We start from the raw sequence: 15,410 nt of genomic DNA on the forward strand, positions 1-15,410 counted from the left end.
TTGACTAAGCAAATAGTTTGAAGGGTTGGGGGCCCTTTCCGAACTTATAGTAATAAAAATAAGTTATTTTGAAGGAACTAGCTAATCAATTGCACATTCTTTAACCACATTCTTTAAAATAAATAATGTCAATCTTGCACAAGGATCAAAAAGACCCTTATTAATCATTATCATCTAGTTGTTCTCAATCTTTGACCTAATCATGTGAACAAATAACATAATGTCACTTGTAAATTTTTTGTTGCCCCTTGCATATTGATAAACAACATTATTCAATTACAAAAATCTCATCTCATCCATTCATCGCTCTCATGTAAAATCTATAAATCCACTCTTCCAAAAGCCATTTTAGAGAAAAATATTTGGATTCAAGGTAATGTTATGCTACTGGATTCAATAATTAATCAATCAATTATTTCAGCCTGACTTTCTCAACATCTATTTGATAATAAGATTGTTGCTTTTATTGTTTGTTTTCATTTCTTTGCTCTACTAATGTTGTGGCTAGGTATAGACTAGGAATCTTGTTTTGTGCATTATTTCTTATTATTTTTATCTATATTTTGATATGCACGTCAATAAAGTTTATTTTATAATTTTATTGAAACTCTATTATTGATTGTGTGTTGTTTCATTTTTTATGCATGATTAAAAAATCCCTCATTGGATCCTAAAAAAACATGATTAAGAAGGCTCCTTCCAATCACCTAAGAGTATTTTCCAAACCGACACTATTATCCTAATACTATCAAACTTGGTGATTGATGCCCCCTAATTATATAAATGGCTCGCAATGCAGGGCTGTTATGCTGATTTGACCGGCCGGCCGTGTCTGTTTGTTTCTCCTTTTTTTCTTCAAATCTCTTGAAGTAATGAGATTTTGTTCTGCCTTCTTCAACATTGCCAGCTCATTCCTCCTTGACTCTACCGCGAGTAGAGCTTTATTCGATGTAGAAACTCGGTGCAAACTTTGTTTGATGCCCTCCTTTTGAATTCATCCGGCATGTTGTTGTCCTTATATAACTAGAGCCACAGGTCACGAGGAAGAACTTGCGAATGAAAATGACGTTCTGCTCTTATTCTGTTTTACGCATTCTTTACAACGGAAGTTTCATGGAAGATAAAAATTGTATGATAATTACAATTGCAGATAGTGCTCAACACTTATTGACAAAGCGATGGCTATTTCCAATGCGTTACAATTGGAAATACTCTCGTAAACATGTATGCAAAATGTGAAACCGCAGAAAAGGCACGTGAACTGTTTCACAAAATGACTCAAGGAAATCTGGTCTCATGCAACGCTACGATTGCAGGATATGCACAAAATGCATTTGTTGAAAAGGATTTAGAAACTTTCAATAAAATGTAATTGGCAGGTGTAAAGCCAGAGTTTGCGATCTGTGCCAGCATCCTCCTTGCCTGTGCCAAAATCGGAGCTTTGGAATGGGCGGTGGACATCCATCACACGATAATGAATTTAGATTAAATTTGAAGTTAATGTTTAGGTTTATATAGAAATTAGTTCTACTATTTCAAATCAATGAATTTAGATTAAAATATATGTTAATGTATAATTAAATTTTAAAATAATACATTTAGTCATAAAATTGATCAGAAAGAATCACAAATTTTATTTATGATCTGAAACTAATGAATTTGGATTAAATTTTAATTTGACATTTATATTATACATAAATTTAAAATTTGGTTAGAGTTGTGTCATCTGTCATACAATCTAACAATTTTTTTAAAATATTTGTCCCTTCAAAAAATGTTTATTGAGACCCTAATACTAATTAAGTATCAACTAATATTATTTTGTTTTCTTGTGGGGTTTCATGTTGGAAGATGTTATGTCCCTATGATGAAATTTTATCTTTTATTGATTTTGTTTTGATTTAATGGTTTGCATATTTGTAGTCATTATAAAAACAAATTAATAGTCTTAGAATCATTACTCTACTATTCACTTGATCCTATAGTTCACAAAACTCCTAACCAACCCAATGGAATTCCTTAGGACCCTAGTGCCCCATTGGATGATCCCCACTTTTGTTTCCTCCAGTATGTAAATTTTAGCAATGATTTCATCAAATTACTAGAAATTATACTCTTGAAATGCACAAGAATATTTCTGATTTTTTTCTTCAATTAATGCGCCAATAATTTGAATGTTGTGTACTTATATGAGCCTCTATAAAGCATGTCAAAATAGCAATCTTCTATTAGTTGATAATATTAAATATCATCTATAATGGGTCCTCTACCATATGCCTATTGATTGAGCATATCTAATGGGTGATGTTATCAAAAAAGAACATTGCAACCTCTTATACTATATAGGTTTTATAAAGCTTCCAAGCTCTTATAGATCAACCATTGACTAGTTTATAGCCATGACCTTTTATGGTGGGGCTGCTTCTATGTAGGATTATAGGAAAACTGTTGTTTCTTATTATTATAAAGTAAAATCGATTATTGGTCCTTAAAAATTAAATTGTATATGGAATACATAATTTTATTCTTATTGTTCAAGATCCATTAATAGTGGAACATATGAGATTGTTTTTTGGAAGGAGAAATGATATCCTTAAAATTGTGACTACAAGTATATTGTATTGAGAGAGATAGTTTGAGAAGGAAAGTTAATGGTGACAACCCTTTAAAGAAGAATAGACACCAAAAGGAATGGGTCCACACTTTCCACCTAAGATGTCAAAACTTAAGAGTGTTCTTGATAAGTCCAATTGTATATTTCAAGATTTGTTAAGGCTAGAACAAACGAGATTGAGAAATATGTGATATCTACTGCTAAATTTAACAAAGGAAAAATAAGTGAATAGAGTCTTTCTTCAAACTGAAGGAACCTCGTATACGAGAAGGGTCATTGAATCATTTCTTACAAATAGGGTGATGAAATTATTAATAGAAAATAAATCACTTTTGAAGTCTATTAATGAATTTAAATTAACAATTTAAAAAACACATAGACTCATCAATGGAGTTGTTAGAATCATAATTGTTTAGCTGAATGTGACCTATTTGTAAATGCTAACTAAGACAACCACTAAACCTAGATCTACAAACTAATTCAACAAAATCTAAATATCGAAACTAAAAATGCATGAAAATAATGTTAAATAAATAAAATATACTTTCGCATGCAAGAGATGCTTATCTCCATTGTTCTCCTATCATCCATGATCTTGTATTGATGGTGTTTACACTCGGATTTGTATGCACTTGCACGTGAGTACAAGGAAGCATGGATGTGGTTGTGATGTTGTAGGCTAGAATTACTTTCACTTGCACAAGAGTACAAGGAAGCATGGATGTGGTTGTGATGTTGTAGGCTAGAATTACTTTGGCAGAATATGGGTATATTTCTTATAGATGTGATTTAGAATGAGAGGAGGAATCCTCTTTTATAGAGATCATCCTTAAAATGGAGCGTTTAGACTATGAGATGGGTTGACTTTAGAGAAAACACAAACTGAATGAAGAGACAATTGACACTTCTCACATGCCTACAAATTTAGATTATGATGCATGCAAACAAGTTGGAGGGCTAGGATTAAACAAGAAAAAAGGTAAGTGAATTAATTAGATAAATAAAAGTATTTATCTAGTTAACAGAGGAAAGGGCTATGTAAATTAAATAAATAAAAAATTCTTTAATTTAGGAAAGAGTTGAGATTAAATAAATAATAAATATTTATTTAAATTAGATAGAAGAGGGTTAGTGAATTAATTAAATAGATTAAAATATGTATTTAATTAATGGACAATTTTTGGTGTCTACAATAAGAATTCTTTATTTGGTTCTTCTAGGAATTCCTATCTCCCATGCTATTGGTACAATATTATCATAGAAGCTACTTGTGGCATTCACTTGTGAAAATAGATGCAAAATAATCTTTGAAGCCATTGTGTTATTTGTCATGTATTTATTTGATGTGGGTGTTAGTGCGTTTCTAATGGAGTTTAGATGGTTGTGAAAGTAATTACTTCATCTTTACAATAGTGTTTATTGGAATGACAATAGAAAAAAGTATACCATTCAAACCCTATATTATCTACAAAATCAATAAATAACTATTGTAGGAATCCAAATATAGGAGAGATTAGTGCATAAATATATAAAGTGCCTCAAAGATATATATAGATTAGACTTGTAAAAAATATTTATAAAATTTCAAATCAACCTTTGTTAGCTTCTTTTCTATGTGGTAGATTAAATTAACTTTGATAGAGAAATGCTTAATCTACTTCAAGGAATTCAACCTTAGCCAAATTGATACTTCAAACTATTAAGGCATTGTCACTAGTAATACGATTAAAAGGACGAGGACAAGTATTTTTTAAGGATAAGACTTGACAAAGGAGGAAGATACATACATTAATCAAATCAAGAGGATTTAGAAGTATAAACTAATGATCTTCCATATACACTATAGCTTATGTATGCCACATAATTGATGGATGCTACAAACCTAGATGGGAATGGAACATCGATTACCTTCAAATTACTATAGCTATAGTGTATATGAACACTTAATAGACAATGAAGATCAAATTTATTCTACCTTTTAATTGATAAATATAATAGTGGGTATATTATGAAAATGAATTGGAGAAAACCATGAAAATGTATAGATTGAGTAATGAAGCATCCATTGGAGATATAATTAATGGGATAGATGTAGGCAATGATGATAATCTCAACTATTTACACCAACTAATTGTACATCTATCTTTGTGGCTTGGAAATTTATAAAGAAATGCTTAAAAATTGAACTCCTACAACTAGTACAAGAAAACCATTTGACGAAATTCTTGAAAGCCATATGCTAGTCAAATTAAGAATAAATATATTTTTATCATAAATTTAATTTTATTAATATTTTAAAACATTTATTTTAATTAGTTGGAAGTGCATGCTCATTAGAAAGGTTATGTAATATTTTTTCAAATAACTTATGAAGTCTAAAAAGTAATTACTATGCAATTAGGAGTTAGTTATGGGCTTGAAAGGTATAAAATAAACACTTTCAAATGTAAAAGGGTTGATTTTTTCAAGTGCCGCAATCATTTCTAATATAGCTAGTAAAAAATATAGGTCTTTTTGGATTCACATGTGGATTTTTTTAAGTTGTGTAATATTCTTATGTTTTGAGGTTTTTTTTGAATTATTATTACCAATTTTTCATATGTTAAATCAATAATTTCTTTTATCATTATCATAAACCATTTGATCAACTATTTGATCATTTATAAATTATGCAACATATGACATAAAATAGATAAAACTAAAGAAATTTTTACTTCCTTTGCATATATCAAATTGACAATTACTTTTAAACTACAAGTTCAATAAAAAAATAGCCTTTCTACTTTGGATACAAAGGTGTTGAAGCTAGAAGAAAGTATTAAATGGTTCTTCACATAGTTCGATATGGCTATGAGAAAGACTAAGAGACTTGAGGCTATGGCTGAGGCGAGAGCTAGGGTTGATAAATGGACTATGGACGAAAAGGATGAATGGGTCTAGGAAGCCGCTAGTAATATGGATGGAAAATTAGAGAAATGGGACAAATTTGATGGGATGTTGAATGACCCTTAAGAAAATGTGTCTCAGAGAAAGAAGAGTAAGGCAACAATAGAACTGAAGAAAAGCCAAGAGATCCTAAAGCGAAAAGTTGACGATATGTCCAAGCTGAGCTAGGAGATGGCTTTGGCTTTCTTGTAGGCTATTTAGGAGGAAATTGATCACAGGAAAGTGAAGTATAAGAGGCATGCAGCCCTGAAAGATTCAGCTTCCTTGTAGGCTATTTGCGAGGAAATTTATCACAAGAAAGTGAAGCATAAGAGGCATGCATTGTCTTCCTCTACTATAATGGAGCCGCCTATCTTTGTGGTCAAAGAAACTCCAGATTCTGGTACTCTGATTCCTATTAAGGACTCTAACAAATAAAAATTTATCTAATTAAGTTTTAGGTTTGTGTAAAGATTGGCAAGAGCATAACGCCTCCACCCAGTAGACCATCCCTTTGCATCTTTGGCAAGTGGCTGGTTAGTTTTTCAATTTTTTGTTTTCTAGTTTTGTCTCTAGTCTTGGTCTGGTTTCTGGGTATGTCCTATCTATTTTTGGCATTTTTTGTCTACAGCTGGATGTGCATTCCTCATGCACCCTAAATGATGCTTTTTAGCAGTTATGTAATGGTTCGGACCTATCCTACTTTTTATTAAAGCACAATAAAAATTAAATAAAAATACATAAAACCTATAAGCTAACATCAATTTTTTAAAACCTATAATACTGATAAGAAAACGTTCATACACTACTTTGTTAATATTGAATCCCATACATCAAAAATAAAAAGTCCAAGAATATTATAAAACAAAGATCTCGAAGAGTTTTTCAACAACCAAAGTGAACAAAAAATTTAGTTAATATCAGTCCTCAATTTTATCTCTTTCGCTTTAACACCACATATGCTGCCAACTTTGGTCGCATACTTTCTCTGTATAATCTGTCAACAATTCTTTGCAATAAAATTAAGGTTTTCCCTTCTTCAATTTTGTTAATGGTGACCATTAAGCCTTTCTTTATTTTGACTCCACTGAGGCTAACAATACTATCACCCGGCATCAGTAAACCTACAATCATCCATTCTCCTCTCTTTTGAAAGAGATGCACACTGGTGTGACTTTTATGGGTGAGCTTCATATTCATTGAAGGAGTTATAAGAAAAGTATATATATTGATTCCACTCGATGAGCTTCCCATCTCCACCACATGCTCTCCTCTCTTTACCTCAGCGACTGTTTGGGCGTCGATCACTTCCGAAAATAAGTTTATATTCAAATTGCTTATCGCTTTAGGCACTGCCTTCCCTATTAAAAACGTATACTCTGTCGGCAACCTCTGAACCATTTAAAACACCAATGCAAAGTGAGCCAACATCAAACAATTATTAGAAATATTAGCAACACAAAACAACAATTATTTTAAAATGCAACTTAAAAAGTAGTAAATCCATTTTATCCTATTGCCACAAAATCACCGAATTCATTTTCCACAATAAATTGAGTTGCTTTCCGCACAAATCCAATGTTTTGCGTTGGGAGAAAGTAAGCAGTACCTTCAGTCCACAAATGCAATTCCATACACTTGGATCTCCATATTCGGGCACTTGTATTACCAGACTTTTCAATCCTTGCAACTCGTCGAGACCTTCTATACTCTGCAGCTGATGACATTCACCAATATCAATACGCTCCAGGCAGGATAGTCGTGCGAGGCTTTGCGACGATTTCATCGATTTCTTCCGTTTACAGTTGACTTGATGCTCTGCTGCAGAAGATAACCCTGATATTGTTTCCAATTTTGGACATTTATGCACTGCAAGAGTTTTCAGTCTCTCTAGCTGCTCTATTTCCATTTCTTTTAAATTTTCCATGTATTTAACTTCCAGTGATCGAAGTCTGGGACACATCTTTCCACTAATTGCCAAGATGGATATATCATCAAGATGGCCAAGTTGTACGGTTTCAAGGCTATTCATGCGGCTGCTTCTAAAACCCTCGAAATGAGGTGAATATAGATTAAAAATCCCACTTAAAGAGATGCCGCCCCCAGACATACTTAATAATCTAAGATTACTAAGTTTTTGAAGTGATTCTAGGAGGAATTCTATATAAGTTTTCTCCAAGGAATCTAGTATGTGTAATTCTTCCAAATGAATGAACTTTCCTATTAAATCTGGAAGACTTTGCAACGAGGGGAGATCGTGAGATGAACAGTATTCTCATATCGAAACTGCCCTGGCATTCACAATTAATTTCAGAAAATGAATTATCTCTGAGTAGTAAACAATCTTCGCAAAACTAGTACTGTGAAATGTATTCTCTGCACGTGAAGGGACACTTATTTCAAACAAAGATTAGCGAAATACCTGGGTATTGGTCTGCATCTGCTGCTGAAAAGTGCTCCACAATTCTTCGATGTTCGAAACAGATAAATAGCGCAGTTTTTGTAGAGGAATCCATGTAGGAATGCTTTTTAAGATGCCCTCTTTGTTACCAAGTTCAAGCCACAGGAGTTCAGTCTCAGAAGAGTCATCCGAACTACCTATTAAATAAGAAATTTCAGTTTCAAGGGTTGAGTCCTTGAAGGAATGAAAACACCTGCACTTTGTTTGTTCTAGGATTTGTTTAAATCCCTTTGCTTCCTGCATATATAAGGATCAGCTTTAAATTTTAGGATCGCTGATAAAAAAATATAAGACCACATAAACTGAAATGCATTTTCAAAAGATATTTTATAGTTTCAAAATGAAAAACATAAAGAAGAAGCACACCATAGATCTAAGAACCTCTGAATTCCACAACCGAGGAGGGTCTGCCAATTGTCTTCCTAGATTGTGGACGTGATCATGCATTTGAAACTCATCATCCTTGCTCAGTTCAACTAGGCACCTATCTTGCAGGGTTTGAACTGCATGCTCAACGTCCCAACCGGATGCATTCCAGATTGATATGGCCACATTTTTAACTAGATATCCTGTCTTCTTATTGGAAAAACAAGCAATGTCTATAAATATCTGTTTCTCCTGACTGTCCAGACCATCAAAGCTGATTTTAAGGCTTTGCATTATATCCATGGGCTGGGTATCCATAACTTTTTCCAATTCCAACTCCCAATCATCTTCATTCTTACCATAAAGATGGTCGCCCAAAACTCTAAGTGCGAGGGGTAAACCTCCACAGAATTTCACGAAGCTTTCATTCAAATTCTCATATGTAGGAGATAGAGGTAGATTCGGTCTGCCTAAAGCATGGCTACTGAAAAGATTTATAGCACGATCCCAATTCATCCCCTTCATCCTATAATGGATATCTACACCCGTTAACACACTTTGGTCACGGGTTGTAATAATTACCAGGCTATCAGAGCTCAGCATAGCTTCAGGTAACAGGGTATCTACATGGTCTCGATGATCAATATCATCGAGGACAATAAGAAAATGCAAATGCTTTGCCTTTCTGAGACGATGCTCCAGCTGTCCTATTCCTTCAGTAGTATCGCCAAACTTTCGATCTTCATGAAAGAGATCATAGAAGAGCTTACTTTGCATGGAAGGTAAAGCACTATTGGCATGCGATTTTCTCACATGAGAGAAAAAGCATGATGCATCGTAGCCTGAACGCTTATTGTTATACAATTCTTTTGCCAGGGTGGTCTTGCCAGACCCCCCAAGTCCAAAGATCCCTACTATCGTGACCCTGTCCCTTGCTGCCTTTGAACAAGACCTTTCAAAATCTTCGACGAGTTCATCAAGTCCAACCGGATATTTCGCAACAGGTAACAGGGCCCTCTTTTCCTTTTCTTGCAGCACACGGGACACAATCCTTTCACACAAATTGCTGAAACCCAAAACCGAGAATCTCTTTAGAAAGTCATTCTACTGAGGTAAATTAAATGTCATGTATTAGAGGAAAAGGGCAAACATGATGAATGCAATCGAAACAAAGTACATAGCGGTAAGCTTACTCTTTGTGCTCGCTTTGTTCATAACCAGATATATTTGAAGCAGATTCCAGGGAGCTTTTCCATTTATCAAGCTTATCAAGATTCCTCCCTTTACTCCAATAATTAGAAAATGCCGCAGCATACTGTGATTTGTCATTGTCGATGTAGCGTAGCTCCCACGGTTGGACATCATAGAAGACAGGTATAAAGAGGGCGTCAGTTTGTTGCAATATAAGAACGAGCTCGTCTAAGCACCACGGGGACTCTGCATATCTTCTTGAAAAAATGGCTATTTGGACCACAGATGTGCATATGGCATTGTGAATTGCAGATGGAATAGAATCTTCTCCTTCTGTCTCTTCACGGTCTACAAATGCCTGGCAGAGTCTGTCCTTAAGGTGGTCATGCAGCTCTTTAGCAAGGGTGTCTTCGACATCAGTGCCCCGGTAGCTAATGAATGCATCATATACTTTAGGACTGACAATTGATCTTTTCTGCGGATATGAGGAAGTTGAAGCCATGAATCCTGGGCTAGAATTGCAAATGTATCAAACTTTCTAAAGCAGACTGACCTCGATTCGATAAAAGGGTAGACAAACAGCTATTATTTATAGAGCGGTGATAATATCGTTTCTTCGCACAGTCGTGGGGCATCGAAATTTCTCGCATCGGATTGGCGACACGCGCATCACGACAGCATCTTGCCATTTGAAAAAGATAAAACATTACTGTCATCTGCAATAATTCGCACCGTTATGATTGTAACTAACAAACTCATCAATCAAGAACTACATAGGTTAGAGATTTTGGATTTATACGCGATTTGGATGATAGAGAATATGTTCTTTTTATATGAGAAATTGTTTTCCATGGAAATATTACTACTTGTTTAAGAAAGGGGTTTCTTGGTTTAACAATATCTCAGATTTTGATATGTTGAATGGTTGTTCCAGAAAGATTTTAATTGGTTTATTTTGAATATGCTTAAATAGTTTCTTAATTGTATACACTCTTAAATTTTATTACATCTAATTATGAAAATGTGCATTTCTATTTTATGTATTTTTTTTAAATTATCTTTGGTTGCCCCATGAGCACTCCACTCCTAAATTAAACTAGCAATTGCACCTTAGTGTGCAATGGGTATGCTGAAGAGGTGTGGAAGGTCAATTAGGACAAAATTTGGTCCATTTTTACACATAAATTTTTGTAGTAAATGAGATCAATTGGTAGGCCAAATTTAAAAAATAATGTTGCTTTTGCAACAAAGGTCTCAATGGAGAAGTGATAGTTTCAGATCCACTTTTGCATTCTCTTACAAGGTTCCAATTATAACTGAAACAAAACTTTTTGATTCGGAAGATAATCAAGTTCCATAACCAATAGGCTCATGTTATGTTTCCAATCAAGTGAAAGGGCGAGAGAGGTAGAGGAGTGAAAAGCAAGACAAAAAGAGAGAGGTAAAGAGGTAAATATAGAGATATAGATAGACATGGAGATGAGATGAATATCAATATGGAGAAAGGGGAGAAAAAGATGGAGAAAATGAGAGAGATATGGAGGGAAAAAGAGAGAGAAGAGAGAGGATTAGAAAGATGTTGAAGCTCAAAAAATAAGTAGTGAGAGAGAGATTGTAGTATAGAGATAAACAAATAAAGATACATGGATAGATGAAAAGAAGAAATATGGAAAGATGGATATAAAGAGGAAAATAGATATGAATATAGAGGTTTAAAAGGAGGGATAGGGAGATCAGAGCGAGAAAGAGGGAGAGAGAGTTGGATATATAGAGGGAGACATGTATATATATAGAAGGGGGAGAAAAAGATAGAGCTAGAAAGGAAGATAGAGTGAGAGAGGAAGATGATAAAATAGATAGAGAGATACAGCGATGTAGAGTGAGAGATTAAGATAATAAAAATATGAAGATAATAGAGGTATATAGAGGAATATGGAGAGATAAAGAGATATATAGATAGTGAGATAAAGTGATAGAGATATAGAGATATAAGGAGACATAGAGAGAGGGAGAGATGGAGAGACATACAAAGGTTGATATATAGATATATAGAGAGAACGATATGAAGGGAGAGGGAGAGAAATATGGGGAGATAGAGGAAGAGATAGACATATGAGAGAGAGAGAGAGAGAGAGAGAGAATAAGTAGAGAGAGATACTAAAATAAAAATTTAAAGATAATTATTCTACAGTAAGTTAAAATTTAATAAGACAAATGTATAAATTATTTATTAATTCTATTCTTTTAAAATTACTATTTGTAATTTCATTAAGACAAAAATAATTAAAATTAAATTTTAAGTTAATGTAAATTGAACCTTAAAAGAAGTGATGATCAGAATAATTTAATAAAAAATAAAATATCCTAATAAAGGAAGATTAAATTACAATATATTCTTATAAAAAAATATATAAATAAAAGATAGATTTCTAATTTAAAAAATAAGTATTCTACAATAATTAAAATTTTAACAAGACAAATAACTATAAATGAAATGAATTCTAATAATTCAGAATTATTATTTATAATTTCATTAAAAAACATAAATAATTAAAATCATATTTTCACTCAATGAAAAATAATCATTTAAAAAAGTAGAAAAAATAGCTAATTCTTTCTTTTTTAATAATTTTGTCTTTTCCAGTTTTGAAACTTTAAAAAAATGAAATATTCAAATTAAAAAATATACCATTAAAAATATTATTATTAAAAGAGCAAAATAGTAGATTTTTCTTTTGTGCACATTGTTTTCTTAATTAATCATATTAAAATATTTTTTAAAGTTTTTTATCATTTTTAAAAATTAATATTAATGTAAACAAATGATTGAGATTAATTCAATCGTCTTGCATCCTTCTATTCAAATTTGAACCATTGATTTCAATAAGTAAGTTGAAAACTTCATATAGGGTATGTCTTCGACATAAATATAAAAACCTTAATGACATTTTTTTTTATCAAGTTGAAGGCACAAATATTTAGATAAAAATATGATTTATATGAACAAGTTATCACATGGAAGATTTTATTGAACATTGTGTTGTCATTGATGTCAAATCACATGAGAAAGGAATTGTCAATATTGTCATTGATTTCAAGGTATCAAGGATTTTAGAGTAATCTTAATTACTTATATCATGCCATAAAAAATAATTTGAGAGCAGTGGAAGATAGAGCTTAGTGATATTAATAGCAACATTATATACTAGTGTCAATTGTTTGCATGAGTCCATAAGTGTCTTTGGTAGGCTGATAAAGTTCATTGCTCAAAAATTATATGTGCACCTAGTTGCCCTATCATGTTTTTGATTAAGGAAAAAGCAGGTTTTGAAGGGGCCCCGAAACCCTTTACAAGAAGAACTTAAACAAAAAAGCTATGAGAAACAGAAAAGAACAAAACCACAAAAAAACTAGCAGAAAACCGAAGAAAACCCAAAAAAGCCCTAGCAGGCCTTCCAGCATTCAGATTTTTTCTAGGGCTTTAGCCAGTGTGTTGTTGATATCATACAGCTCTTTGATGTTGTCTTTGAGGTTAGGGGGATCCTTTGCTGAAGTAGCCATGACTTTCTTGATATTGGCCTTGGTTCTCTTCGCAGTACCGTCCACTGGTGTAGCATCACCACTTCCAGCCTGGATGGTCTCTTCCTCAAGATCAAGATCCACAACTGGTTTAGGAGTGCAGGTATGGTCAACGACCTTGGCAATGTCCTCCAGGTTTTTAGTGATAGCAGAGAGGATACTTGGGATAACTCCCATCAGATTTTTCATCTCTTCTTTTCCCTCTTCCAACAATTTTACCTTATTCTCCATTTCTTGCTTCCAATTAATCTACTCTCTGTTTTCATCCTCCCTCTTTTTATCCGTTTTTATCCCTTTCTTATCCAGGATTTTTAGGGTCTTGTAGGTCCATCTATCGAAATCCATTCTAGCCTTAGAGAGCTTCTTGAGGTTATCCAGGATAAGCCCTTTACCAACCCTTCCTTGTCCTCGCTATCTCTATCCTCAGTCAGGTCTTTCTCAGAGTCTTTGTTCATTTCCTTCTCAGAATTCACTTCGGTTTCCTCGTTATCTTTGGGTTCCACTTCTTCCATCAGATGGTTGTTGTCCTTATCAAGGCATTCGCTGAGGGTAGGGCTTTCTTAACTAGGCTCATTATCGCCACTTTCTTCCTCGTTACCCAGCTCCTCATCTTTCCAACTATCTTCACCATTGGAGTCGTCCGTATCCATTCTGCTGCTTTCCTTAACAACATCCTCTATTTCCAACCCAGGGACACTTTTCCTTTTTTTGCTAGAGGATGCCTTCTCCTTGCTAGTTTCTCCCTCTTTCATCTTTCTCTTGCCTGGCGAGGTAGAAATCCTCTTATTTTCCAGCAGGGTGAGGGTTTTGCAATGCTCATAAATGAGTAGCAGAAGCCCATAGTGGAGAATTGGGCTGGAAGGGTTAGTCCTGTGTTTGTTGAGGGACCTGGAGAGGGACCAAAAAAGGTAGTAGGGTAGAGATACCTTTTTGTCATGTCTGAAATGGTTTAAGAGCATGAAGTGGTAGGTGTGGGCCCTGGAGAAACAACCTTCAATCGTGATGTACTCCATAATTGCATTCAGAACCTAGCCCCACAACTTCTTAATGTTTGCAGCTTCATAGTAGCCCTCAGTAGCCTTGCCAATTTTGGCCCTCTCTTTCTCTTTTCGCGGGAACAGGTTAACCACATTGTTGGAGACTTTAAGGTCTCAAAAGAAAGTTGCCCTATCATGTTGTTCATGTTGGGGAATGTTACATTAGTAGATAGGTTTTTTTTTTGTTTATAATAAAAATCTTTTGTTGTTATGGAACTGTTAGTCAGTTTTACAACTATATCACCTTTTTATGTTTATGGCTTGAATTAATAAAAGCAAATTATGCTTTAAATTTTCATTCTACGTTCACATATGGTATTAGAGTACAATTTCTTCCCAATCTTTGATGTGTTCTTACAATAATAAAAATATTGAAGAGGCTATAAATCAATTGCAAAATTATTATAAAGGATGGTGTAGACTAAAATGTGGATGGTAATTCAATTTTAAATCAATGTGCCTTTTTTGAATATGTTGCATACCTCCTAGTTGCAAAAAATTAGGATTGAAGTGTTTCATTAATTGGTTACTTTATCGATGCCTATATCTTAAATGATAAGTTGTGGTAGTGGCATATTTTCTATCAACTAGAGATGGTGTTTGGCATTTAGAATTAATTGCAATGAAAGATGTGAATAAAATGCAAATAAATGATTTAGGGATAACGTAAATATGACTATAAATTATTATATATTTTTGGTGTTCATTTCTGAATTGTCATGGTAATTGAATCAATGCAAATAGGTTTTGAATTAAATTTTAGTTTTTCAGTGTCCTTCATTTCATTTGTTCAAAGTTAACATTATTCTAGTACACTTAATCATGATAAATAGATTGTGGAGGTTGAGGATTATTTGATTACCTTCTTGAATGATGCTTTGTGCCTCACCATTATAACATTGCTCTACTCCATTTACCTTGCCAACATAAAGGTACTTACAATATTTCTATGAAAGGATAGAGACAACTATGAATTATTCTATAGAAATAGCATAGATAATGGTGTTGGAAAATAAATAGGTTCAATAATAGATTGTGAAAAATCAATATATTCAATAAACTAATTAGAGGATGGGATTCAAGAGTTGGATAGTAGCAACATGAAAATATGAAACTCATATGAAAATCTGATAATTAAGTTGTGTTAATTGTGGAAAATGCATGATTAGATCCTTCTTCTTTATGATGCAAAAAATTAGCATATTAACCATTCTTAATAAACCTATATTATGTGAAC

General features: G+C 33.3%; 1 protein-coding gene across 1 annotated transcript; it reads right to left on the reverse strand.

Moving 5' to 3' along the window:
- Nucleotides 1-7,762: 7,762 nt before the first annotated feature.
- LOC131030822 (disease resistance protein Roq1-like) lies at nt 7,763-13,648 on the reverse strand. The gene is made up of 6 exons (XM_057961736.1): nt 13,529-13,648; nt 10,111-10,273; nt 9,560-10,064; nt 8,367-9,432; nt 7,962-8,237; nt 7,763-7,825 (listed from the first exon to the last, which is right to left on the reverse strand). Exons 1-6 carry the CDS (start codon nt 13,646-13,648, stop codon nt 7,763-7,765), a joined length of 2,193 nt encoding a protein of 730 aa, XP_057817719.1.
- Nucleotides 13,649-15,410: the final 1,762 nt, after the last annotated feature.

The sequence above is a fragment of the Cryptomeria japonica genome, chromosome 7, assembly GCF_030272615.1.
Source record: "Cryptomeria japonica chromosome 7, Sugi_1.0, whole genome shotgun sequence".
NCBI lineage: Eukaryota > Viridiplantae > Streptophyta > Pinopsida > Cupressales > Cupressaceae > Cryptomeria > Cryptomeria japonica.

Bases quoted from the DNA above. Each gene is read 5' to 3' on its own strand.
- LOC131030822 (XM_057961736.1), bottom strand. From the start codon at position 13,648: ATGGAAGAAGTGGAACCCAAAGATAACGAGGAAACCGAAGTGAATTCT. The intron at 9,433-9,559 runs GTAAGCTTACCG...TTTGGGTTTCAG, and splicing joins GAACAAAGCGAGCACAAAGA to CAATTTGTGTGAAAGGATTG. The intron at 8,238-8,366 runs GTGTGCTTCTTC...TTATATATGCAG, and splicing joins CAGAGGTTCTTAGATCTATG to GAAGCAAAGGGATTTAAACA.